We start from the raw sequence: 27,198 nt of genomic DNA on the forward strand, positions 1-27,198 counted from the left end.
CTGCCAGGACTCAGGGAGGTCATCTTTTACAACAGCCCAGAGTGAGTACATGTCAGCATTTATTTGTACATTTATAACTAGGCAAAAATGCGGAAGTGTTAACAGGAATGGCAAAAGAGCTGCTATTTTCACAGTAATGGTAGAAGTTACAAAGAGCAGTTTGCTGACTACTTTTCAAGTTCTTGTTCCTGAAACTTTTTTAGACGAAAGACTGCTTGTTTATCTGTCTGTTTTTGTGAAGGGAGAAATTTGTTCATCTTTTTGTAAAAACTAACACAAACCAGACAAATACTGCCCTTAGTACACAGAACCATCTTGGAACAATGTCAGCTAAGGGGGAGGGGAAAGTCTGGTAATTGATGTGGAAGATGGAAACCACAGCCACACCTCTGAAACATTTGATGCTTGGGTCAGCACCTGAAAGTCTTTATGCATATCTGGGGCTGAGAACTACATGGTTTTTCACAGTTGTTCCAGGAAAAAAAAAAACCACCATAACACTTATTTCAAGATGTTTTTCTTCAATATTAGTGACATCTCCAAATCTACGAACAATGCATAAATGAATCACTGCAGTTCCTTTATAGCAGAGTTATTGGTGCAGGCAAAGGAGGAATTCCAGAATTGCTTCCCTGTTCATACTGCAATCATTTTTGATCTGGGAGTAGGAAATCAAATAGCAGAGGGAAGCACTTGTTCAGGCAGAACAGCACTAGAACTGAAGCCTGATGTTTCTTGTGCTGGGGAGGGAAACTCATTTGGAGTTACTGGTGTGGAAGAATCCTGGTGCACTGTATGACTGAAGCTCAGAAAGAACTTCTGGTGCTACGAACACTGGGTAAACTAAGCTCAGTGCTCAAGCAAGCAACCATGGTTAAACTTAGAATACAGAGTCCATTCCATATACTGAATGCTGGAGGCAGCGTGCTCTGCTAGCATGGAGGAGACGGAACATGGACGAACAACACTCATCTCCATCATAAATATTCTGGAGAAATCTCCCCTTCTGCCCTTACCCTTTCCAACACCAACGCTGGCATAAATGGAAAATTTCCTAATTTTCACTCTGAAGTGATAGAGCTTCAATGTGCTCACGGCTCAGATACAGCAGTACACTTCATGTGCTGCAATGAAGACTCTGTGAGCATGCCTAAGAAAAAGAATGGACTAACCAGGCCCTCAGGCTGATACAGGAACACAGAACCAGTTCTTGCAGTGCCAGGAGTCTGCAAGCTGCTGTGTCTCTCCAGTTCCACTGGGCATTTGTGCAAGAGGAAGGCAGGAGCACAGAAACTCACAGCACAGTGCTGGCTCTCACTCTTACATTCTGTGCAATCTGAACTCTCACTGTCTCCTCATCAGCAAGGCATTTGATACTGTCCCCCATGACGTCCTTATAACAAAGCTGAGGAAGTGTGGGATAGATGAGTGGACAGTGAGGTGGGTTGAGAACTGGCTGACTGGCAGAGCACAGAGGGTCGTTGTTGGTGGTGCAGAGTCCGGTTGGAGGCCTGTAACCAGCGGTGTTCCTCAGGGGTCTGTGCTGGGTCCGGTCTTGTTCAGCATCTTCATCAATGACCTTGATGAGGGGATAATGGCCACCCTCAGCAAGTTTGCCGATGATACGAAGTTGGGAGGATTGGCTGACACGCCTGAAGGCTGTGTTGCCATTCAGCAAGACCTGGATAGGCTGGAGAGCTGGGCAGAAAAAAACCAGATGAGGTTTAACAAAAGCAAGTGTAGAGTCTTGCATCTGGGGAGGAATAATTCCATGCACCAGTACAGGTTGGGGGATGAGCTGCTGGAGGGGAGCTCTGCGGAAAGGGACCTGGGTGTCCTGGTGGACGACAGGTTGGCCATGAGCCAGCAGTGTGCCCTTGTGGCCAAAAAGGCCAATGGCATCCTGGGGTGCATTAAAAAGAGCGTGGCCAGCAGGTCGAAGGAGGTGATCCTCCCCCTCTACTCTGCCCTGGTAAGGCCTCATCTGGAGCACTGCATCCAGTTCTGGGCTCCCCAGTACAAAAAAGACAGGGATCTCTTGGAAAGAGTCCAGCGGAGGGCCACGAAGATGGTGAAGGGCCTGGAGCATCTCTGCTATGAGGAAAGGCTGAGTGAACTGGGTCTGTTCAGCCTTGAGAAAAGGAGACTGAGAGGGGACCTGATCCAGGTCTATAAATATCTAAGGTGTGGGGGGCAGAATGGCGAGGCCGGACTCTTTTCAGTGGTGAGTGGAGACAGGACAAGGGGAAATGGCCAGAAACTGGAGCATAGGAAGTTCCGCACAAACATGCGCAAGAACTTCTTTACAGTGAGGGTGACGGAGCACTGGAACAGGCTGCCCAGGGAGGTGGTGGAGTCTCCTTCTCTGGAGATGTTCAAGACCTGCCTGGATGCCTACCTGTGCTACCTGGTGTAGGGAACCTGCTTTGGCAGGGGGGTTGGACTCGATGATCTCAGGAGGTCCCTTCCAACCCCTACAGTTCTGTGATTCTGTGATTCTGTGATTATCTTTATGCCCTCCAAGGATGTGTATTATTTCATGTCTATGGGCAGATACAGGCAGAAATAGCCATACTCGTGGGATTTGGAAAACAAACCAACACTTTCTATGACTTCTGCAATAGCTTAAGCCAATGTAACAGAATCTAACAAGACCAATGATAGTTTTGATTTTCAAAGCAGTTTTTTATTAGTTTCGGTTTTACATTAGGGAACAATAAAAAACCCACATACATGATGTACAGTACACAGCTTGCGTTGTTCCCTGCTTTTGAAGTCGTATGCCAAGGTTCAGGTTGTAGAACAGAGTTCATTGCTCTTCAAATTAAAGCAGGCACATACAGTACTGCTATCTTGATGCAGTATTAGTGCAGACTCGTTAGGGCAAACGCAATGGTAGGAGCACCACCTGCCATTAGAATACTGCATGTACCAGTGGAATACTGATATGAAGCTGTAATGTTCTGCCCTTCTGTCCCTGGAGCGTTGGGTCGAAGAGACATTGCTGGAAAACCATACTTAGTTCAGCAGTTCCCTCCTTGGTACCAAAAGTTAGTGGTATTTCCACTAACTTTCCGCTAAAGAAACTCCTCACAAAATGAAACAAAATTTGATATGCATTTTGCATAGTTAAATTTATGCCAGGAAAACCTTGGGGCTCTGGAATTTTTTTATCTTGAGCCTTTGAACTTTTGCTTTAAGGTGCAGTCACTCAGAACGCTGCCATTCAGTGTTCAGACCACCCAGCCATTCCAGATACTTTGGTTACTTTCTGTAACATTTCGTAACCTCTCATTCCTCCCACAGCAATACCCTGGTCCAGACATCCACTGCCTCCCTCTGGCTACTCCTGTTCATTTTCTTCAGCTTCTCCCTCCTCTTCAGCCACTTACACTCTCACTTACACACTCTTTTCAACATCTCTGGGCTCTTTCTCATCCTCACCCACTCTAATTTTTTCCCTGATAAAGAGGAAATACCACGTTCTTGTTACACCCAACTGCCATTATTATTCGGAATACTGCTTCTAAATCCTTTGTAAGCATTCACCTCTAAGGTCCTGATTTTTTCCATATTTACAGGTGGTTGTAAACTCAATAATTCAGTGTTTTTACATGCAAAGTGAAAAGTGAAAGTCCAATCCACTGACTTGAATCAGCTCAAAAGAAAAGGACTAACAGAAGGAAGCAGAATGAGAGATTCAAATCTTAATGCAGTAGCACAGCTTCCTTCTCTTAAGCTCGCTTTGTTTATTTGCTGGTGTGGAGCTAAACATTTTCACACAGTATCCTCTTACTGTCACACTTTGCTGTTACAGTAATATTAAACAAATTTGATGGCATTTTGCTTCTTTAGCCCCTTGGCGCAGGATGGCCTAAATTTCCATTGTTCTCTGCTAAATCCTTTCAAACAAGGGCCAAGCACCAAGAAGATCTGCTCCTTACCTGTTGGCACCAACGTGGGAGGAGGGGAGTAATTCATATGCCTGCCATGTAATGCGGAGGCTGCTGTGATAAGCACACTTTAAAATACTGTCGAGCAGCCTGGGTCACTGATTGCTTACGGCAAGAGCAGTTTTGCAAGCAAGTTTTGCACACCCACTGGGTAGGAAATGAAAGGTGTTCTTTCTTCACAGTTTCTTAGACTTTTTATTGGAAGTAAAAGCAAGTAAATCATATTTCTGATTGATTGTAATTTTTTTTTCCTTTTCCCTGTAACTTTCATCTTTGTTTCTGTTCTCTCGCTGTTGTTTGTTTGTTTTTGGTAAAAATTGATCAAAATAAACGCAGTGCTCAGTAGCAAAGAGCCAGGTAAAAAACACGGCCCTGACACAGACACCAGGTAGGAATATCAGAGACAGAGACCTGTTTCATGCAGCTTTGCCCACTGCTTGGATTTTAAGCGCACACAAGCAGATTACTTGCCCGCATTTAAGTTTACTTTAACTGCACGTGTACTCTAGCAAGGCTTAGGCTTCTCTAAGTTAAAACACTGCAGAGGAAAATACTTCATAAAAACCACTATACGTTTTGAGATAAGCTAGTGCTCATGGGAAGGGCTAGGCTGACAACTTCGGAAAGTGCAGGCTTCCGCATAACCAAAGAACACGGACAAGCAGTGGTGCAGGCATCTCCCATCTGCCTGCAGCAGCACAACAGCCACTGCAGGAAGGGCCAAGGACTCGCTGCTTTGATTCTGCGCTGCAGTTCTGTACAAGGACAGCAGTGCTGGAGCTGACGGCCGCACTCTGAGCACCGGTCAGTCACAAACGACTGCTAACACTGCCTTAGCTTGACACGCTGTAAAAAAAGGGCTACCAGTTTTAACAACTTCACTTCTCCCCTTAGTAAATTGTGTATCATCATCCTTGAGGTAGACACCAGAGATACTCCAATATGCTTTCCCCGCACCTTTCAGTATCACCTATTTCAAGTAATAGAACGCCTGCTTCCAAACACTGTAGCTATCAATTCCACTTTTGCCTACAGCGTCACCCATACTGTATGTCTTGAATAAGCTCTTTCGTGTTACATTTGATGCTTTACACTCTCAAAGCATATCCGAAAATGAGCTAAATGATGACTGCATCAAACCCTACGCCTTCATCACAGAACCTCTGCGTAGTTTTATGGCCAAGTTACATGCCCCTGAGAACAAAGTTTATGCAGAAACACTGGCACTGATAACGCTAGTGGATGCAGCTTTATTTTGATGCAATTAGCATAGAAAGCACCTGAAATTATTTATATTTTCTATTTATAATAGATTAACTCTTTGGATATTTTCATAACTATATTCAGAATACATTTGTTAATATCCATTTTGGAAAGATTATATTTACATACAAATACATGAAGACTTGTTGCTAAAAGAGCAAGCAAGGAAGAAAAGATGGTGCCCAATCCTGTGGCTTATGTACACAGGTAGTGCCTTTAAATCAACTCCCACGAGTGTGGGGCCCTTGGTTGAGTAAAAGTTCCAAGTTCTGCTCCATACTGCATATATGATTAAGACAAACTTCTATTTAGACTGTTTTTACAAATACGTTCTACAGTAACTGTGTCTATTGGCTCAGGCTTCCAGCCCTGAGAGAAACACAAAGTCTGCTCCCTGCCTTTTGTAAGATCCACCACGCAGGGCACGAGGCTGCAGGCAGCTGCCTCTACAGCTGCAGGAAAAAACACCCATTCTCGGCCACAGGACACGAGCCCTCTGCACCCTGAACTGCATCAGGCCCCTTCATGAAGATCTGCTCTTTCACTGACGACTCAGACAAGCAAGTCTTCATGAAGCAATAACGACTTGCTTAAAATACATAACAAGCTAAAAACCAATTCAAAACAGATTCTGATTTGCCATCCAACCTGTGTTTTTGTATCTATATAGAGATGTGGCTGTCTGAAAAAGAGAGATGATAACATTAGATTATTTGTAATAAAAGAAACTGTGCACTCACCAGAGTACAGGAGCTTGTTATATTGGATACATTCTTCATTAAACTTGCTCTCTCCTAACACTATGAATACAGTCTTTGCTTGCGACGTGTTTGAGAAGACGAGCTAAATGTGTTTACAAGATTTTGACAGGAAAATAGAACTCTTTCCAAACTGCAAGAATATGAATTTTGATAATAATGACAAGATTTTTGTAGGTAAAAAGTGCAAATTCATACGTATTACCTCCAAGCATTTTACACAGCTAGCTACAGGGAACTTCAAAGCATCCTTCATTCTGATGCGATTTACCAGTTGAATAGTACATTTTGACCAAGAGTCATAAAGTAAATTTGACTGCTGCCTCCTGATTGTACAGATGCAAAGAACACCTAGAAAGGGAGGGAAAAAAAAGGGAGGTTACTGCCAGATTACATTTACAACAATGTTTTTACCCATATAGGAAATCTGAGAGAACACCAGAGTCTCAAGTGTAAGGATATAGAAATCACAACTCAATGTTGATTCCATGAGGAACTTCTAAAAATGAAACTTGTGCTACAGCCAGCAATATATGGTATATTTCTACTTGGAAAATCACAAGAACACGGGTTAAAAGAAGCTAAGCAATTTGGGGGACTAGTTTTTCTAAACAGGTTTCAGATAGTATTTATCAAGCACTGTAATACCACATGCAAGAAATGCTACTTGATTATCTATACATATTCTAGTGCCTGCAGTATCAGAGAGTGTTCTGTGGCTTTGTTTTGTTGGTGGTGTGTCAGTCTGTTTGGACACTGCTGGCTGCTCTGCACATATACCATTTCAGCAGCACAGGAGGGCAGTCCTGGCTTTGGGCATTACCAGTGCTGGCTCCCAGTCTGCCCACTGCACTTGCTTTGCCCAAGTCTGCCCAGTTTAAACTGTCCGTATTTGCTATCGCCTTCAGTATCAGTGAAAACTATGTGGAAAGCAGTCGTAACACCTCTGGATAAAGCAGGGCTGTGTCCACGTGTGGAATATCCCCAGAGACTGCTTTGTGGGCTCACATGTCCACACGTGTTAAGGTGAGAAATAACCAACGTAAATATGCAGTTAAAACATTGAATGGTCTTAGTCTTATTATTACTTGTTTTTGTTTCAGCCAACACACCGCAGTCATCTCAGTACCTTGTCATTTCTTTCACACAGAAATTTTAGCTTCTGCGCTTTCTTGTGCATAAATACTCCTTCCAGATTCCCTGTTTCCACAGAGCGCAGTTCAATCGCCTTCTCTCCCCAGCCCATGACCTGATTAGATTGAAGGTAAGCTATAGGAAGAAAAGAAACGGATTTGGTAAGTTAAAAAATGCCAACAATATACTTGCTTGTTACTATTTGTGATTACTAATTCCTGTGTACTATTTCTAACCCATGGGAGAATTTTTTATGGAACAGAAGCCCAAACACAGCTACAGTCACTCGTGACAGCTCAGTCTACAGCTGGAATACAGCACTAGCTTCAAAAAAGGGAATCGTGCACAAAGACTTTGCTGATATGTTTTGAAGGGCTAAATCCTAGCTTACAATGCAGAGCTTGAAAGGAGACGAGCAGCGGTGCTGTAAAGCCAGAGCTGCTGAGGGTGCAGCAGGGAAGCCTCTCCCTGGGGATGCTGGCACATTTGTGTTCGAAAAGCAATTCTGGACAGAATTTTGAAGTTTTCTAATGGTAAGCTTTTTTTTTTTTTTAAATTAGTTTTCCCTTTGCTGTAATTCTATTTCTTTCTATTTCTGATGTCTCCACTCTAGCTGTTCTACTGCCCTTTGTTTTAACTCCTCTATAGAAGAGTGAGCACAGTGCTCCAGGTAACCCCTCCTCTTCAGTTCACTTAAGAGGCTGGAACCTTTCTTTCTTTTTCTTACAAACTTTTTTTTTTTGTACTGCAGATTTGAGAAATGAGTGCTCCAGGCTGTGAAAATTAGCTACTTAACAGCTGAAAAACTGATTCTTGCCTTGTTTATATCAATACGGTTCTGAAACATTTCTGTTTGATAACAATATATTACGGATGATTTTTAAGTTTACACAAAATCTCTTGGGAAGAGCAACTGAATTTCAGTTTCTCAAACTTATTTTGGACTCTACATTTACCTAAAGTATGCATCATTATATATTTTAGAATCACAAAACGTGGGGAGAAAGCTGTGAAGGGCATCTTGTGCAACTTCCCATTCAGAGCAGGGCTAAACTAGACAAGGTTACTGAGGATCTTGTCCAGTCATGTTTTGAAGGGTATTTATTTCACAACCTCTCTGTGCCCTTCTTGCAGTGCTTTGTGACATTGGTGGTTAAACATGTCTTCCTAATACCTAACTGGAATTTCTCTTGCTGCAACCTGTGCTCATTTTGTATCTCATCCTTTCACAGCACACGTCCAAGAAAAAATTCAGTTATCTTTCTGTACCCGTGCATGAGGAAGTTAGGTATGTATTAGGTATGTACATGTGAACTACTGAGTTTGAGGTAGTCTGAAACCTAAATACTTTCAAATCTGGGACTATCGAATCACAGAATCACACAATGGCCCGGGTTGGAAGGAACCTCAAGGATGATGAAGCTCCAACCCCCCCAGCCACAGGCAGGGCCACCAACCTCCACATTTCACAGCAGCCCAGGCTGCCCAGGGCCCCATCCAACCTGGCCTTGAACACCTCCAGGGATGGACGGGGCATCACAGCCTCTCTGGGCAGCTGTTCTAGCACCTCACCACTCTCACAGCACAGAACTTCCCCCTGACATCCAACCTCAATCTTCCCTCCCTCAACTTCAAACCATTTCCCCTTGTCCTGCAGTTATCTCCCCTTTCCAAGAGTTGATTCCCCTCCTGTTTGCAGGCTCCCTTTAGGTAACTGCAGGCTGCAATGAGGTCACCCCGCAGCCTTCTTTTCTCCAGGCTGAACAAGCCCAGCTCCCTCAGCCTGTCTTCGCAGGGGAGGTGCTCCAGTCCCCTGATCATCTTTGTGGCCCTCCTCTCCAACAGCTCCCTGCAGACATAAGGTGCCATTATTTGGTGCCTTTTAGCTACTGTCTTCCTATCATTTGCTTTTGAAGATACTGCACATAACACAAGAAGATACTCCAGCACTGTGGAAGCACACTGTGTTATTCCCTTTGAATCTGGCAGTTAGATGAGAAATCAGGATAGCACTGAAGGAGTTAACAACACAGATCTCAAATTAGGCACCGTTTCAACGGAAGACCTCTGACTATTGTATGTACTGGCTTCCACGGTACAAAACACATTATTTATGCTCTAGATAGCCAACACTCAGAAATTATTCTTGCTCAGCTATGAATTGTCTTCTTATTAGTCTGAGATTTGTGGCACTCTGAAATGGTCTAGTTGGAATGTGTGCAACTGACTGGTTTTTTAGCTTCAGTGCCTGCCTGTCCTACATTTTTAATGTAAGCAATGCCTGTTTCTTAAAGCCTTGCAATAAAGTAGGCTTAGACCATAAAAGTAAAGATGATACAATATAATACATCTGCTGTTTTTTGCAACCACTGACACTGCGTTACATTTTCAAACTTAGCTTTTAAATACAGCAGACACACACACAGTTTGGCTATGATTCGGGAGGGTGGGACATTAAGGGAGGTGTAAACAATTGTATATATCCAATTGTTTATATACAGCATGAAGATATTCTGTGGCTGCACAGCTTAGTATGTACATCCAACGTCAAAGGCCTAATCCTCTCATAATTCTCCTTCTTATCTTTTCTACTTTGTGAAATCTGCACTCAGGTTGTCAGTACCCTGTGTCTGTATCAGCTGTATCAATGCCCCTGGTAGATGTCAACTTGATATCATCCTTGCAGCTCTCAGTAACAGCTTAGTCAGCCTATGCTACAACCTCTAGGTCATCCAAGATAGAAGGCCTTGGATGACTGGGTCACTCATTCCTATGGCAGAATCAAGCAGACTTTTTCTCATCTGAAGACATACATGCCAACAGAAAGACCTCACTATATCATCTGTGGGGTTGCCTACACATAAGGGCTAGGGTATACATGGAAATTAATTTGGAGGGCAGCAGATTGTGAATTCAAAATTCAGTGCTGAGTCTGGGTATTCTTCCCACGTGAGAGCACTTACCCTAAAATACAAGTGTGTCACGTGGAATCGATTGCCAGCAGATCAGATACTCAGACTAAAGTCTACTTATTCCGAAAAAAACTCCTATCCAATAAGCAAGTTTGGAATAGTTATTTTGAGTCCACTTTCCACCTCAACAAGCTTTATATCAAAATATTCTCTGCTTCCAGCTGTTAAAACTGAAGCATGTTTATATTACAGTGCAAGACTGTACTGGTTTCCAGCAATGCTAGGCAGAGTGAACCGCTCATGTCCTTTGGATAGCTCGGCAGAAAAGGCGTGTACCAGTTCAGAGCAGTGTGCCAACACTGCTTACACTTCTGGAGCAATGCCAGAGTGTCCCCTGCCTCACTCATGTTACCATGTATGCCAAAGACCAGCAGTGGTGCCCGAGCTGTGCTTCTTGTTACGACATCTATACCAGCATCACTCCCTGGAGATCAAAGAATACACACCATAAACTCAGTTTAGGGAAGTGGGATCAGAATCAGTCTCTTAACATCGTGAAAGCATTAAGATTGCTCTAAAACTGGGGCAAGACCACCTACTTGGTGCTTCCTGTTTACACTGTGTGTGAAGCATTAGGCTTAGAGAGCCCCTGCTCATGGAAGTGACTGCTTCAAGGGGAAATGGTTGAGGGAGGCAGAAAAGGTGAGAGAAATAACTGAGCCATATTGAAGCCATTAGCTTCTATGAAGTGCCGCTGACGTGAGCTAGCGATCTCTTGCTCTCACATCAGCAGCACAGCAGTCTGAGAAGTGCCCTTTGTATCACAGAGCCAGCCCAAGTACTGCTAGAACCTTACTTCCCTTCTGTAGCTTTTCAGTTTTGTTTTTTTCCCTTCAAAAATCCCTCTTCTGATCTAATGCACTGAATGTGACTCACCGCCCTAAGCAGTTATTATCAATTTATCTGTGCACGAGAGCAAAATCAGGCCAGCTTTTAGCAAAATAACAGGAAGTCAGGATTTTCTGATTAGTGTTACAGAAATAGGGCAGGAAAGGACCTACTGCACCTTCTCTTCCACCCGTCTCTGCACCACAGTGGCATCACTTCTGATAGTTGTTTGTCTCACCTTAAAAACCTTAAAAGCCTCTGGTGATAGAGACTCCTAAAATTCCCCAGGTAACTGATTCCAAATAAGCCAAGAAGTTTGAAGTGAACAAACTGAATATGAATTAAAAGATTCTGACCCATTTTGGTATGCCTACGTCATTATATCACATTCCTTTTTATGCAGTACAATGATGTACTGGCTTCAGTTTTGGAGAGAGTCAGCATATGCATATGTGAAATTCAGTGCAAAAAAAACCTGTCTGAATTTTGCTTTTCTGTACATGTTAGAGAAAATTGCTTCAGGCAAGTATGCAGCTGGGCATGAACTTTTACAAGCAGTATGGCCAGTGACTTTGCTGACAGTGAAAGACAGCAGCTATTACAGACCATACAGATCTTAAAACTGAGTCCTTCTTTACTTGTAATGAGTCATTCTTTGACCCTTCAGTCAAACCCCATGTGCTCTATGAAACCGTGACTTCTGTTAAGTCCTTCCTCTTTGGGAAAAGCCAGAAATGTGGGCAGGGTGAAGGGCTGCTTGTTTGTGTGCCGTTTGCTGGAAAAACTGGGCAGGAGATCTGAGCAACAAAAATCGTTCAGCCAGAAGCAGGTATTTTCTGAGCATGAGTTGGACAGCAAGTATTTCAACTTCTGCTAAGGATAATCAGCACTGATACAGTACTACAACCAGCATTTGGTAGCATAGTTTCTCCACACAAAGTCCTTCTTGCTTTTAATGTGTACCCAGCAAAGGAAATCAGAACCTCTGTGGGTTCCCCACTCTTTTGGAGTACCTGGTTTTGTGCCAGCCCTCCAAGACTGTAAATAATTCCTTATTCACACAAAAGGGCAGAAGGTGCTCCCAAATCTTACTAGCTTCATGTTTCTTCAACCCTTTTAAAATCTTGTTTTATAGAAAATAATACAGCAGCCCTAGTTTATATTTAGCCCCACATATACGAAATGTCTTTCAGATTAAAGGTGGATAGATTACTTACACAATTTTAATTCCCCAATGGATTTGAGTTTCCCATCTCCAATTTGTTATTAACAGATAGGTCATAGAGGTCCCAATTGGAAGATTGTGGGAGCAACTATATTTAGTTTCCCTGCCCCAAATCGCTCAGTTATAATATGGGGTTTTTATTTATCTATTTAGTAGTCAAGATGCACTGAGCCAACTGCAGACATTCTAGTTCAGAGTAATTAAACTAAGAAGTGGACCATCTGTTTGCTCAGCTCTCCTAACCTTACCATCTTAAGCCCTGCCTTGAACTCACCCTCTCCTGTCTCAGTAGGATGTTTTATTGCACCCATCCTATCTACCTGTCCCCAGGTGGGATGCTTTCCCCTCTGCTAGTGGCAGTCTCTCCAACAATTCACGTGCAAGACTCCTGATACAGCAGAATTCATCAGACAGGGTACTACCTCCAGAAATGTTTGCTCCAACCACCATCTGTAGGACTGCCCCAGAACTGTAAGTGTCTGGGTGATTTTGTACTGATGGCTTTCTGTGCAGATGGTTATCGTAGTGATAGAAGACAAATGGCTGCAGGAAAGTGTGTAGAGTGCCCAAACAGCACTCCTTCTGTTAAGATGTAACCAATCCTGAGAGACTGAGAGTATCACACCTAGGCAGATGCAGACAGAACTCAGAGTAATGAGCTGGCACAGAGGATCACGTGCTCAGCTGGCCCAAAGTGGTGACGCTTCACTTCAAGGCAAGGAAGTTTCTACTGAAGCGGAGGCAGCGCGACTCCCAGGCACAAGAATGCTTGACAAACCTGTCTCACATCTCTGTGGGTTTGATGATTCAGTACTTCCAGCAGCACGAGGGACTTAGGCTGCTGAGGCATTCCTGCAGACTGTCCAGCTGAAGGGAGAAAGCTCTGAGCGCAGCCAGTGCCCAGTGTCACAAAGTGCAGATTTCTAACTAGGAGTCATACATGCACCCATTCTTGCAACATCTCTCGTTCTAGAGCAGGATGTAAGAAAGCCCTTTGTTCCTTATGTATCTTCTTTGAAACGCTTTGGCTAATTATCTAGTAACAGTGACCAGCTTGATGCTTTTATTAAGGCTTAATGAAGTATTTCCCAAAATGAAATTCATCTGTAATTCTTCAATGCAGCTTTCAGTTATGTTCAGTACTTCTCTTTAGAACTCTTCCTCCCCTTCCTGAGTAATTGTTCTTTGATTATTTCTTATGGATGTCTAATATTAATTCGGAGTGGGTGTAAAATACAATTTATTCATACGACTATTAGATATTCATATGAAAAACAGTGAATTTTAGTTATGCCCTGCAGCTCCAGATACGGGCTGAAAAGCAGAAAAAGGCAAATCTGGGGGAAGGAAATACTGTAATGCTGTAATACTAAGAGTTAGCTTATATCTTTGTGCCTCATTCCTGGAAGTGAAGCAGTTTTGGTGCTGAGTTTGATTCTTACAGTGCGAAAACAACGAGTTCTCTTGTAGCAGTCTGTATTCCAGTGGTTGCTTTCATGCTCCCACTGCTGTTGAAAACTCTCCACAAACGTCCAACCTTCTATTTACTCAAGGGTGTTACTCTACTGATTGTAATGGGCTTTTGCTAAAATTACCCAGCTAGAATTGGAAGGAGAAAAGTGAACATTCTCAGTGTTTCACTACAGCATCCAGTTCCTGGCAAGCGAATAATTTGCTTTTGAACAGTCTAAACGTCTCGGGCTTTATTGTTTGTTTGTATGTTTGTTTTAAGATACAGGAGAACTGGAGCGAGCCAGAAAATAAACTAAAAGCAACAAATAATAAAAACAAAAATCTGCCTGTGTTGTTCTTGTTTTTCCTCACGCTGATAAGGGAAAGCCCTCTGGGGAAGGTGAAGCAAACAGCTGTCCTGGCTGCAATTACAGCGAGAACCTCCTCCTCCAGAGTCACTGGAAATGAAGAGACTGAGAATCTCTTAGAAATACCCTGCGATAAAATCAAGGGGCCGTATGACAGCTGTTACAAACCTTTTCAATAACCCGCCTTTCTACAGTTGTGAATTCTTACATCAAGTGCTGTGGGCTGTGACACGAGCCCCTTTCTGTATGATTCACACAACTCTCTGTGAAACCTTATGGTAGGCTGCAGCCTCAGCAGAGCCTGGCTGCACAGCACAGCTACGATGCAGTGAGCAGTAGGACAAGAGCACAAACTGTGATCCAAACGAGAAGACCCTACGGCAGTCACTGGCTGTCTCAGCACACGCATACCTAACTCTCTTTACTCCTCAGATACCTGGTTTACTCAGAAGTTGCTTTATGTGCCATGTAACCACTTCGCTATAGACAGAACCTCATAAAGAAGTCAGGTTTCACGCAGCAGAATCTTACACTTAATCAAGTGCTGTTTTTCATACGTACCTACAGATGCTGGCATTTCTCCCCACTGCAAAACTGTTTCCTTAGTGAAATGCCCGTATATATCAATGTAGATGCCTTCATCTTCGTAGGCGAGCAGAAGTTCCATTCCGCTGGTATTCGGGAGGATGATAATGGCATGTGGGCGAATGGTTCCCTGGATCTAGGATCATATGTTATGTGATTGATATCAGAAAACAGACCGCGGTTTTAGCGATTACGTCAATCCAGCTTGCTTGGCAGAGCACTGAAGAGAACTAGTTCATGGAAAGTGAAAGAGACCTGTTCTCAGAAAAGCTGCACAGTTTGCTGGTTAGCCTCTGAAATGGGTTTTCTACTCTCCTCCCTCCTTCAGATATTACAGTACATTTGCAAACAGATCACTACTGAATATTTACTTTATATTTACCAGTATTAATTGGCTTCATGGAGTCTCTGAGACACAATAATACTTATTAATTCACAAAGTATCTGCATCATATAAGTAGAAGAAAGGTAAAATAAATTTGAATTCAGTTATTTCAGAAGATGGAGGAAGGACAAAAGCTTCCACATTACAGGAAATCAGTGCTTTCACTTTCCATGCTACTTCCCTATCTCCAAAAAACCTGTAAACATAACAATATTTACATCAAGCTGAAAAGTTACCTGGACCTTTCAAACACAAGCTGCCCTACATCCTTCACTTCCAACATTCTTCACTACCAGTAGGTCCTTCTTTAAATGCTGTTCAGCATACGTGTTCAGCATGCAAGACACAGTGCGAGTCACTCACACCAAGTATTTTAACAGCTGTTGGATGCACCAGGCTCTCTCCCACAAGCCGACGCACGTCCCAGGTGAGAAAACAAATGGCTGAGCATACAGCTGTGAAGGTGAGGGTTTATGAAAGCATTTTTGAAAGAAAACAAGGAGAGCCTTAAAATCAGTAAGAAAGCAACTCTGTTTTTTAAAGCACTACTCCAAACAGGATGTTAATTACATAGAAAATTAAACAACTGCAATGATTTTTTTTTTTAATAGGAAGCAAACGAGTGGAGTTTCAACATCATTTTCACAAGCCAGCAACACAAAGGTCTGTTTTCCTGCAAGCACACACACATTAACACATGCCGTAAGGGCACAAAGAACAGTAAAGAAGCACTGAAGCTGTACTTGCCAAACTGAACACACTCAGGCCAACCACTTGACTCCGTGCCTCCGCAACAACTATCCGTAACACTAGAACGGGTATCCAGAGTCGCAGAGCAATTTTAATGCGTTGCCTTGGTACTCGCATGAGCGATCGGAGCAGGTAAGAGATGGAGAAAGAGGTGGGGAACCAGGAAAAGAGGCTACCAGAAAGCAAGAGTGTCTGCAGTCAGCCTGCTGAAGTCTGCTCTGCTGCCACCACAAAGCTCCGTGAGAAAATTATCCACTCTACAGGATGCTCTTTGAAATAATAAAACACTGAAAAAGTTAGAGCTACGGTAGTAGCAGATTTATTTCAGGTCTAAAATTCTAAAGGGAAAATATATTTTTAGTACATGCTAATTTCTGGATGAAGAGCACGCAGGAAGGGAGCCGTTCTTAAAGCTGCCCCACATACTCAGGACATTCACCTGGGAAATCTCTCTCCTCACACACATAATTACACCTGCAGCCTGTTGAGAAGCTGAAGTCTCTAAGAAGCTTCGTTTTTTCTTTGCCTTTCATATCTTGGGCAATGTTTATCATCATTATGCTGATGATCTTTCTGACGAGTCATTATTCACCTCACTTAGCAACCAACTTGCAGGGTGGCATGCAGGCCTCATGCTTGGATTTATAAACTGATGTGAATTTTCCATGGTTGCACAACTAAGGAAGTTTTTCTAATTGTTGAACTAAATCAACCCGCTAACAAGACAAATAAGCCCCTTAAACACCAAAAAGCACAAGCTTGTAGCAGGCGATTCAGCAAACTGTTCTGAACAGCCAGAAGAATTACTTTATAAACTAAGAGAACTTTATAAACAATCATCTTCAGAGATAGATAGCGGCCACCAGGAGCGCAGGGTGACGGGGCTGGAACTGTCACTTGGCAGCGCGACGGAGCGAGCAGCCTGCCAGGAAGGCGTGGGTTTTGGTTTGCTTTGAAACCCTGGGCTGGGGGTTGTGTGTGGAATAAAAGGGTCTAAAGCACAGGCTGCAACACACAGATCTGGGCTGACATCTCCTCAAAGCTCTTGAGTTGCTGGAGGTCTTACTGCCCCGGGATACAAGTAGGCAATGGCCATTAGCTATCACTCTGCCCATACAGAGCACTGTTGACTTCAGGGAGGTTTTCAAGCAAGCACAGGAGTTCCCTGGCTGGGAATCTCCCATCAGACTGGAGCCACGGAAACCTGCTAGCTTTCTGGATTTAATCCCCATGTTTCTGTGGCTTTTGACACCCAAAACACTGAAATGAACGGCTAAAAAATAACAAAAAAACCCCAACAAACAAAACCAAAACCAGCACTAACTTTATACCCCACAGCCCCACATTCAATTCTACAGAGGAATGACTTGAAGCTGGGTTTTAGCAGTCAACATCATCTAAGCAAACAGGTACACCATGCAGCATGTGCACATAAACGTTCCTGCCTACTTGTGAGTGGAAAATTGAACGAGAAAATCCTGCATTCTTTGGATGAAAGGAATGATTTCATGGCCAACTAACCAGCAAGAAAATCAGCAAATTTATTTTGTCTGGAAGCTGAATTTCTGCAAAGTCATGACTGAGAAACAAACCACATCTTGCACACTGAGCTCAAATTGGTAATGATGTAAAATGAAAGCAAGTTTGCTCCATGGTGAGGAAATGCATGGGTGCACCTGTATACTCATCTAATTTACTTGCACCTGGCTCCTCTATGTACAGGTACTCTTCTGTGCACAGGTAACATGCTGGTAGTGGGTCAAGATTTAAATACATTGCAACAGTCCTTTTAAACAGGCCAAATTTCAGCTTGTTCCAGTGATAATGTAATCAGCTTGTTACCAAGATGGAAAAGAACACTTGCAGATTGTGAAAGTCACCTAATTCGTGGAGATATTGTTTTGTCTTTGCATGCTTTAAAGAAGTCCTAATTTCCAGGATCAACTGATTAAAAATAGTAGTGTCCACTAAACAAGCTTTCTGAAATTAAATCATTAAAATAGATATTCTAAATCTAAGAAAAGCCCTTTAACAGAACTTCACTATTATGAAAGCACATGAAAAGTTGATTTCCACTGCCTGGTATACAGGAATTATTCTCTTACCCTGTGTTTTGAAATACAGCACACCACTCAACCAGATTATCAACACTATACAGCCCAAAGAGCAGAGGCATTCATGAAATTTCTTGGGGTATCTTACGTGTGTTGGAAGGTAGAGATCATAAACAGATCCAGAGTCCACATCAATAGCGTGAAAGCCTACTAGAGAGCCATAGATCACTTTTAATCTTTGTCCATTTTCAACCGTCAGGTCAACTGACAGCGGTTTGTGATGAAGTGAGGTGAAGGACTGGAAGAAGAAAAAACACAACAAAGCTTTTTGTTACAGATTAATGTACACAATCTTAAGAACTTTCAGAACTGAAAAGTCTCCTGTTTTTCCTGCATTAACATGTTATATTTAAGGAGCTAAGTAAGGACCGTGCATTGAGTAGCAAAGAGAGTTGGATAGTTCACTTGTGTTTTGAAAGAATCCAGATTCTAGAAATGGACGAGGCAAAAATTAAGCTAAGTGCTGTTTTTGTTAAATTTCCTCCTCCTCCAAGGGAAATCAGAATCAGCTTTGTGAATTCAAATGAACATCTTGGCACAACACTGAAATGAGATGTTCACGTCTAACAGAATCATGACTGTGACAGTTCTATGCCTGCCATCTCCAATGCATGTCAAATGAGCTATATTTTCCTTAGAAGAACATCCATTTTATCTTTAAATGTTATACAAAGCAACAAAAAGCAAAGAGGAGATGAGAGACGGTGGTACATCTGAACCAAAGTGAAGTTTCACTTACCTTAAAAGCCATGAATTTGTGATAAGGCTTCGGAGCCCAAGCATAAACCTCCACTGAGCTTTTCAAAGCAATTACAAGGAATTTGATTCTCTCATATTTTACTGTAATACAAGAAAAACAATTCCTTAGGTATCAGACAGACTCTCAAATCAAAGACTATCTCAGTAAATGAAATAATTTCAATGGACTATTGGTAGAGGTAGGCATTATCCATCAAGGGAAACCAATGGATTCTGGACACTGGTGTTTAATATCAGCAGTGAAAACCCTGACTGCACACCTGTACTTCATTTACTCTTAGTAAAGCCCTATGACTCTCAGAATCATAGAATGGCCTGGGTTGGAAAGGCCCACAGTGCTCATCTGCTTTCAACCCCCTGCTGTGTGCAGGGCCGCCAACCAGCAGACCAGGCTGCCCAGAGCCACGTCCAGCCTGGCCTTGAATGCCTCCAGGGATGGGGCATCCACAGCCTGCTTGGGCAACCTGTTCCAGTGCCTCACCTCTCTCTGTGTGACAAACTTCCTCCTCAGATCCAACCTAAACCTCCCCTGTGTCAGTTGAAAACATTCCCCTTGTCCTATCACCATCCACCCTCGTAAACAGTGAAATTGTAAATAGTAAATTGTATTTACATATTGCATCTCATATATGTATTTATCTCACTAGCCAGACAAAAAAAGGTATTGACCCTACAGCAAAGTCAAATTTATTTTCCAAATGTCAGCCCACCCTGACGTTGCTGGTTGTGACTGAACTACTTTTGGAGGAACGGTGACTGCGGGTGAATGATTTTGTTACGCTCTGCAGGCTACACTTTCGTTTCACTGTTCTTGTATGGGGCTAAATCCATGTGCTAGTGTGGGTGAATGACTCTCATGCTTCTGAGATGAGTGAGCCTTTACGAGAAATGAGTAATTCTTCCTAGTTGGTTAAGCTCATGTCGGGCCCATCAAGAATAAACAAAGAATTGTGCACTGAAAGTTAAGGTATCCTTCGCTCTGCCAGAGGCAAGTGTTCGGTCTGCTAGGTGACTGTAATGCACTCTCCATGTTGCATTCAGTGTCTGCGTGGCAGTGATTTACAGGAGGTGGAGGTGTTACACTCGTGAGCTAAGGTGCTTTGCTGCCTGCAGCAGGAGCAGTTCACACCGACCCAAACGTAGAGCAGAACTGTTAAGCGTAAGGATGAGAAAGGGAAAAACAAAAACAAATGAACAAAACATACGGACACACAGAGCAAACCAACCTCTCCTTAGCAGGACAAATGGCTGTAAAAGCAGACGGGAACCTCTAAGAAGGTCCACCAACAGGTAAACGGCAGTGCCTTTGTCAAAGCAGTGACAATGGCTTGTCACATGTGAACAGAAGCTCACAAATGTTTGCCTAATTTTAGAATAACTATTTTTTTTTTAAACACACCAAACCCAAAAACGAGCAACTGAAGTGGAACATGTGGTGTTCAGCTCTAACCGCAAAGGAAACAACACATCTGCTACGTATTCTCTCTTGGATTTAACCCTCACCACTTTTAATGAGATGTAAAAGCAAAGAAACGTCAAGCAAAGCATTTACGAGAATCAACCACCTCACTGTCTCCTGCACTCCTTTGTATCATTTATCTTTGTTTTTGAATAAAAACACCACTTTATATACCATATTTCAAAGCAAAACTTGTGCTATACTTTACACCCTCTCACACAGTTAAGAGACAGAAACAATCACAATACTGATGGTTCATCTCCAAGAATGAACTGTTTGAAAGCCAAATAAAAGCAAGACAATATTTCAACTGCTGTAGCACCATTTCCAGTGGTTAAGTTTAAACAGTGGTATGTTTAGGTCCTTAAGAACTAGACACAAGGTCTGGGGCATCCAATCTCATCCGCCTATGGACACTGTACAAATACAATTTACTAGCAGTTTATTACTTCAGCTTACTAGCAGCTAACTCAGGGCCAAGACAGAAGCAGATGCACAGAAGTGGAAAACATCAGCCTAATTAAGTCTTAAGTAACTACAGTATTTCTAAACCACTGGCTGAGCTGAACAGTGCTGGTATTCCCTTCTTCCAGCTTTCACAGGACATAGCCACAACACCATATGCAAGGAGAGATGTGATCTGGACTGACAGGCAGCAAAGCATCTGCCATGTAAAACAAGGAGGTTTAAAAGAAGTCAGCCTAATGCAGTTTTGAAACACAGACGAAGAAAAACACCAGTGGCATGGGATGCAAAGGGATGATTAAGCAGCTCTCCAAGGAAAGAACAAAAAATGACCTCACCAACTTTGTAGTGTACACAGCCCTCCAGGTCACCCACAGACACCCAGCCTTGTCGCTTCTCCACCTCTGGATCATTGCGCAGAATCTTATTTCTCAGCCATGACAGGTAATAGACTCTCAACTTATTCTTCTTCCCTGGGGTTTGAAAATAAACACATAAAATGAATAAAGACATAACGATTCACTGAGGCACAGAATCTCCTCCGCATTAAAAAAAGAACAACAGACAAAGCACCTGGAGTTTTGTGACCTGAGCACAGCAGTTTGTCGTGCCTTGCCATGGTGAGAGAAGAGCCCAGCAGAACAAAAGAAAAGCCTGGTGTCAGTAGGATCCTGGGTTTTTTGGCTCTCAGGAGCAAACTGGTATACAAGTAATGCCATAGCATTTGGCACACGTGCACCTGTGACTCACACTTCATGTAAGATTTTAATATCTGACTAAAATCCTTCCCCCAGGCCAAAGAAGAGGTCTCTGTAGACGCATGTATTATCAGAGATAATCACATTGCTTGGCACTGGCTCTCTGATGTGAAGGAAGGAATACAGACATGACATGGGTATTTTGAATCAGTAACAAAGTTCTAATTAACTGACAATCTTTTTTACTTTCTGTTTTTACTTTACTTTCTTTTTTACAATCTGTTTTCCTTTGGACGACTTTCAGGGTGAGAATTACTTTGTCATCTTTTATCTCAGTCCTTCTATTGCTTTGGTTTGTAAGTAAGATCAACAGCAGTCTGGGATCGCAGGTCAGTCTAGAGAACCACGCCACAAGTCACTGAAATGGCCATGCAGGACAAACAGCTCTCACCATCACCTACTGCAGTGAGCCTGGCCTGTAGAAAAGTGGCAGCCATCCCCTGTTGGACTTCCGGCTTTGTTCTGTACTCTTTTAAGGCTGCTCTCAACTGGAGGCAATAAAGGCCTAGGTACTTTGCAGGGCTAAGTCCAAGCTCTCCATCAGGCTGAAGGTGCTACTCCCTTTACTGTTACCAATGCTTTCACAGTATCTACCACTCTTCTGTTAGTGTTCACACATTGCACTGGCCACAGAACGAGGTTATTTAATTACATTCTAACAGAATTGCACTTAGATGTTTGCAAACATGTGAAAGGACTAACAGACCATAACTTGTTGAGAACCAGTTCATTTTAAGAAGATGAAACACTGCGTAACCTCCCAGAAACCATTTTACATTACATTAAACAGGTAATGAAATATCCCAGAGACTCCTGTGAATCTGAAATGAGAATGTAAGTGTTAAAAATTCAAGAGAGTTTTCCTATTAACACGAATAACTATCTTGTGATTTTCCGTAAGAGGAAATTCCTCAACCTAGTTTATAACCTAGTTCTTCTCTAATTGCTTCCAACCCCAACGCAGGTCAGATACTTTTAGACACGGAACCAACCCGATATAGTAATTAGCACATTGAGTCCTTCCAGAACATCCATTTGCTGGAATCTTCTCCTCGTAATCAGTGAATAAACTCTTCCTTGCCCACTTCTGTCCAGAAGCCACAATCCGTTTTCTGTCCCCACCAGTAGATTTACTCCTGTTGATACAGAAAAAAACACTGCCTAGATCACCCACTGATTCAGAAACCAAGTGTTAATTGTTTTTCAGAATTGATTTTTACTTAGTCCTCTTAATGGTAGCTAATATTTCTCCCTTGCTCTGTGAATGACCTCCTAGAAAAATGAAAGGAAAAAAAACCAGTCTCACCATTACGATTTTTACCCAGTAGAACGTTTACATGCCCATGTTATCTGAAGCATGAGCAGTTCCACTGAAATCAATATTGATTTAAAAATAAATTATAATATATTAAAAAAATACAACTCAACTGGACTTCTCGGCGCTGTAAGCGAGTCTAGCACCATTCTATTGCCAACACAGGAGGTCTAACTGAAGGATCTAAGGATTTCTTCCAATTTCAAAAATCATACAATCCTTCTTTCCCCCAAACACAAATTGCAGGAGGAGAGCTAGACTCGTTGGAAGAAAGATGAGCAGAATATCTGTTTGAAAATTGTTTTTTGCAAGAATGCTTTCATATGCCTAATTAAAGGAATGAATCTATCTGAAATTCAATTGCTCCCAGGGAAGTGAAGGCTCCAGTGGGTTGCTAACATCAGAGGATGCACCCTGTACAACTGCTTCACATGGCAGCCATTCCTAATCAGCAGGTTCTAAAGAAATGACACACATTTCCTCCTGTAGCAAGCAAGCTTCTCTACTGGCTGTGCTTTGACGAGTACCCGATACTCTTCAACCTCAATGCACAGTCATTTACAGACCACGTTACATAAATCTGTTCCTAATTTAAAATCTTGGACTCCTGCAAACCTACACCATGCGAAACTCGTGAAGCTATGAACTCGACATCTACATTTCTGCTGCATAATGTTTCACCTCCTTCATTTTCCATTCTGGAGTCAAAGTGATGACGAGTGAAAGTCTGGGTGAGACCTATAGAATGCATCTGCTCTTCACAGGTAGACAGATGGCTGAAACAACTTGAGAGCTTAGCTACAGGGAGAGTGGGACTAGGTCAATAGTTGCTGAAAAATGATATGACTACACTGATGTTGGTTTCATGCCATGTTGTGTTGGCCCTGTAAAAATGGACATTTAGCAAGGTTCTAAGTCCTGACTGTGGAAACCAGTGAAGTCAGGCTTTTGGGAAGGCTGATGCCAAACCTGCTTCAGTCTGCGGTGGTTAAAATTTGGAGAAGTTCTTGGAATCCCTGGTTTGGATAACTTCCACTGGTGAGGCTGCATGACTAGCTGTACTGACATGCAGATAAGACAGTATCATGAGCCTTTTTTTGCTTCACGCTACCAAAACATTTGCAACTTCTGGATCTTCCAGCAAACACACTTTCAGTTTGGTGCTTGATCAAAACATTTTCTCATTCTGATGCACAAAATTCCTTGCAACTGAAACTCATCTGTTTGCCTTCTCCCATCAGGAGGGCAGCACCATCTGAGTGACGCAGGCATGTTCTCAGTGAGCTGTGCTAGGATTTTCTGACAGGGAAGGTGCAAAACAACTGTGAAATCTAACTGGTATATACCTCCAGCCACTCCTGCTGCTGCCTTCCCTCTACACACCTGCCCAAGCACTTCTGAGCTTACCCCACAAAGCAGCACAAAGGACCTCTGAGTTGAACTTCTTCTTGTATTTACGAATTTCTGGACTGTCGCTCTGTGGGCGGATATTTGTTGGGTTAACATTGACAACAGAACCCTTCCTTGCATTCTCTCTCCTGACAGGCTCGGGTTTTGCACTCGATGCTGGAAAAGAAGACACGTGGAATCATAAAAAATGCAAATGTTTGGCTACATCCCACATTTGACCTGTTCATGGCAGAATGAAACAAATCCAGAGAGGTAAGAAAACAATTTGGGGAGCATTACATAACCAGAGAGAAGACCACACATACGGAAAACTTGTGCATTCCTGAGCGAGTGAGGTGGAGCAGAGCAAGCCACATCTGGGAGAAGGGCAGAAGCAAGACACTGAAATTCATAGTAATGTGGAGTGTGAGTTTCCGTAGGTGTTATTAACAGTTTTACTGTTGCCAAGCAATCATGTTCTTCCCACCCTTCACTCCATTTCCCTCCCCTCAAAAAAAACAAAGTCAGGAAGGAGATTTTGTAAAGCATACTCACAAGAACTACAGGGAGGTCCTACCGGACTGGTAGGAGGGGTGATTGGCAGAAGTCGAGGATCTATGAATGACGTGAAGGATGTTGTAGATGATGTGCTGCTCTTTGAAGGTGTACTTTCAGTGGATGGGGTCTGCAACGAAACACAAGAGCTGCTTCAGGAAGATGTCACTAGGGAGCAGACCACACACAGCAATGCAGGTGCCTCTGAGGTTCAGATGAAATGGCACGTGACATAAGTAGATGTGATGAGCGTGCTTGGAGCAGTGGATAAATGGTACAAATCAAGTGACAAGAGGAGGCCTGGGCTGGAAGTTCTGTCAGCATTTTGATCTGGCACGGCACTGCAATGAAGTAACTGGTCCCCAAAAGAACCTCCACGCACATTTATCACTCCCTGCTGTCTCATCTGCAAAAGGGAGCTGCTTAAACCTCTGTGCAGAAAGAGCAAGCCTCAGATAAGACAGCCCAGGGTGTGCATCATGACAGAGCTGTGAACTGCTTCCAGTGCCACACATCTTCCCAGCAGAGTGCTCACAGATACAATATCAGTATCAGAGCTCTTCTCAAGGCATGCTGCTCTGGTCTGTGCCTTGTGCAGTCACCTGACACTGGGATGGAAAGCAACCCACAGACATGGCATGGCTGTGCTACTGATGTAGGCAGGGTGTATGGGAACTGTTGAGTCACAGCCTGAACCGGATTGATCACCTGAGGCAAGGACTGGGTCAGCTGTGGGAGCACAGGTGAAAGCAATTCAGATGTGTGACCTCCTAGGCCCCATTTCCACCACGATAATCTTTCTTACTGTCAGATACCATCCTAATGGTGCTACTCTTCCAACTGTACATTTGTTAACTGTACACAGGGAAGGGAGCACAGGGTACAGTGCTAGCTTGTGGAAAGGGGGAAAGTGGAAAAAGGGACAAAAACGTTGAATAGCAAAGGTTGGTGTGGAAATCAGGATTTCCTATCGGTCCCCTAACCAAAACTCTTAAAGAAAAGAAGGGTTGTGGTGACAATATCACTGTAGAAAGATACAGGAGAGAGAAATGTAAATGGCACTCAACGACTCCTGTGGGCCAGAGGGAAATGGTGGCACAATTCGTTCATTCTGTAAATGTATCTCATACCTTACTCAGAGATTTGTTCTGAGCTTCCTGGTTAGTCAGTGGCACTTTTGGTGGGTTCACAGCAGCGTTTGAAATTTGGCTTTGCTGGAGGAGATCTGGCAGGAGATAGTTCTGGTTGTTTATGCTCCAGAGGCCTTCTTGGGTGCTTGAAATTTGTTTCCCTAAAACCTGATCCTGCACATGAGAAAACACAGGTGAAGTCCACATTTGGTACTCTTTGACTGCTCTGTGCACCTCCTGTCAATCAGGACAACAAATAATGAGAATAGGAGTGCTCTGCATGATGCACTGGGCAAACACAAACCCTACAGAAGGATTTAATAGGGGGTAATATAAAAGCATGTGGCAAACACCTGAGATACGAATATTGGTTTCCAGTTCTGAATTGCTCCACAAACACCAGTCATTTACTTTACCTCAAGGAAAGAACTTCATCCTCAGAGACACCTGACACAGATCAAATGGCTTGTCTTAGCATTACAGACTTGACCTCTACTATGGTCAAAAGTAGGTACTTCTCAGCTCAGGATCTGTGTGTAGTTTATAGTAAAGATCTTTATTATTCGCTTTACTGCTACTCTACTTACTGAATTTGGAGACCTTATTTTGGAGTGACCACATTTAGTAGGATCCAGTACCAGCATTTCCAGTACAAGGAGTTTGTGTACCGTGGCACTCCTTGAAGGACCCCAGTAGCTTCAAGGAAATACTATGCAGGCTGTGAGGCAGTGCTCAATCACTATCCCTACTAAAACAGCCACTGGAACACTGCAAGTTTCTGGGAAAGCATGACCAGAAGCTTTGAAAAGAAAAAAGATGGGATTTGTAAAGTGAGCAGTGTCCCAAATGGGTGAGGCAGTGCACAGCAACCTACCCCTGTCTGTGGAAGGTCAGAGTACCTAAACACCACTGGCACTGGAACACAGTGAGAGGAGCAAAGTGCTACAAAAGAAAGCACCATCAAACTCAATCAGCTTCTGGCTGGTTGAATCCAGGGCACATCTGACCACTGCACTGACTGACAAAAAACCTACTGAAATCAGCTCAGCTTTTTTGAATGTTGGCCAATATGTTAAAAAAATAGTACATAACTCTGAATGAAAGACTTTTGCCTTTTAAAAGCCAACTAATCGACTAGGAGTATAATTGATGGTGTCAGCATTTTTATGTTTTAATTCTCATATTTTCCTGTTGCTTTTTAAATATATGTCAGTATTTGAGTTCAGGGTATCAAACCAATATGGCGCTTTTAAATTCAGTTCTAAGTCAGGTTCAGCTGAACTGAGACAAACCTCAGTTTGAATCATTTGGGAAGGATGGTACACCCAAATCACTTCACAGTGGGCCAGGAAAAGGAATGCTGGAGACTTGTGGTGGCTGTGGTTGGTGACACAGAGGTGGGAGGAATGGACAGGATGCTCCATGAAAATCACAGAATGGCTTAGGACCTTAAGGATCATCTAAATCCAACTCTTGTCAACTTGTGTCTTGGTCAGGTGGCCGGCAGTAGATCTCAGCCATCAGTTGTCTGTTATTGTTCTGGCCCCTAATTTTAATCCACGAGTTCTCAACCTGGTTATG

At 43.0% G+C, this 27,198-nt stretch overlaps 1 protein-coding gene across 1 annotated transcript in view; it reads right to left on the minus strand.

The window, feature by feature from the left end:
* Nucleotides 1–6,241: 6,241 nt before the first annotated feature.
* NRK (Nik related kinase) overlaps nucleotides 6,242–27,198 on the minus strand; it is a gene marked incomplete at both ends in the record, with an annotated part of 100,151 nt that continues 79,194 nt past the window's right edge. The window contains 10 exon segments of the mRNA XM_079541907.1: nucleotides 6,242–6,325; nucleotides 7,104–7,243; nucleotides 14,515–14,674; nucleotides 17,876–18,025; nucleotides 18,527–18,627; nucleotides 20,809–20,943; nucleotides 22,221–22,364; nucleotides 23,951–24,109; nucleotides 24,488–24,617; nucleotides 25,618–25,791. Coding sequence (XP_079398033.1) covers nucleotides 6,242–6,325; nucleotides 7,104–7,243; nucleotides 14,515–14,674; nucleotides 17,876–18,025; nucleotides 18,527–18,627; nucleotides 20,809–20,943; nucleotides 22,221–22,364; nucleotides 23,951–24,109; nucleotides 24,488–24,617; nucleotides 25,618–25,791 — 1,377 coding nt within the window.

This window comes from Tetrao urogallus (genome assembly GCF_951394365.1).
Source record: "Tetrao urogallus genome assembly, chromosome: 13".
Classification (NCBI taxonomy): Eukaryota; Metazoa; Chordata; class Aves; order Galliformes; family Phasianidae; genus Tetrao; species Tetrao urogallus.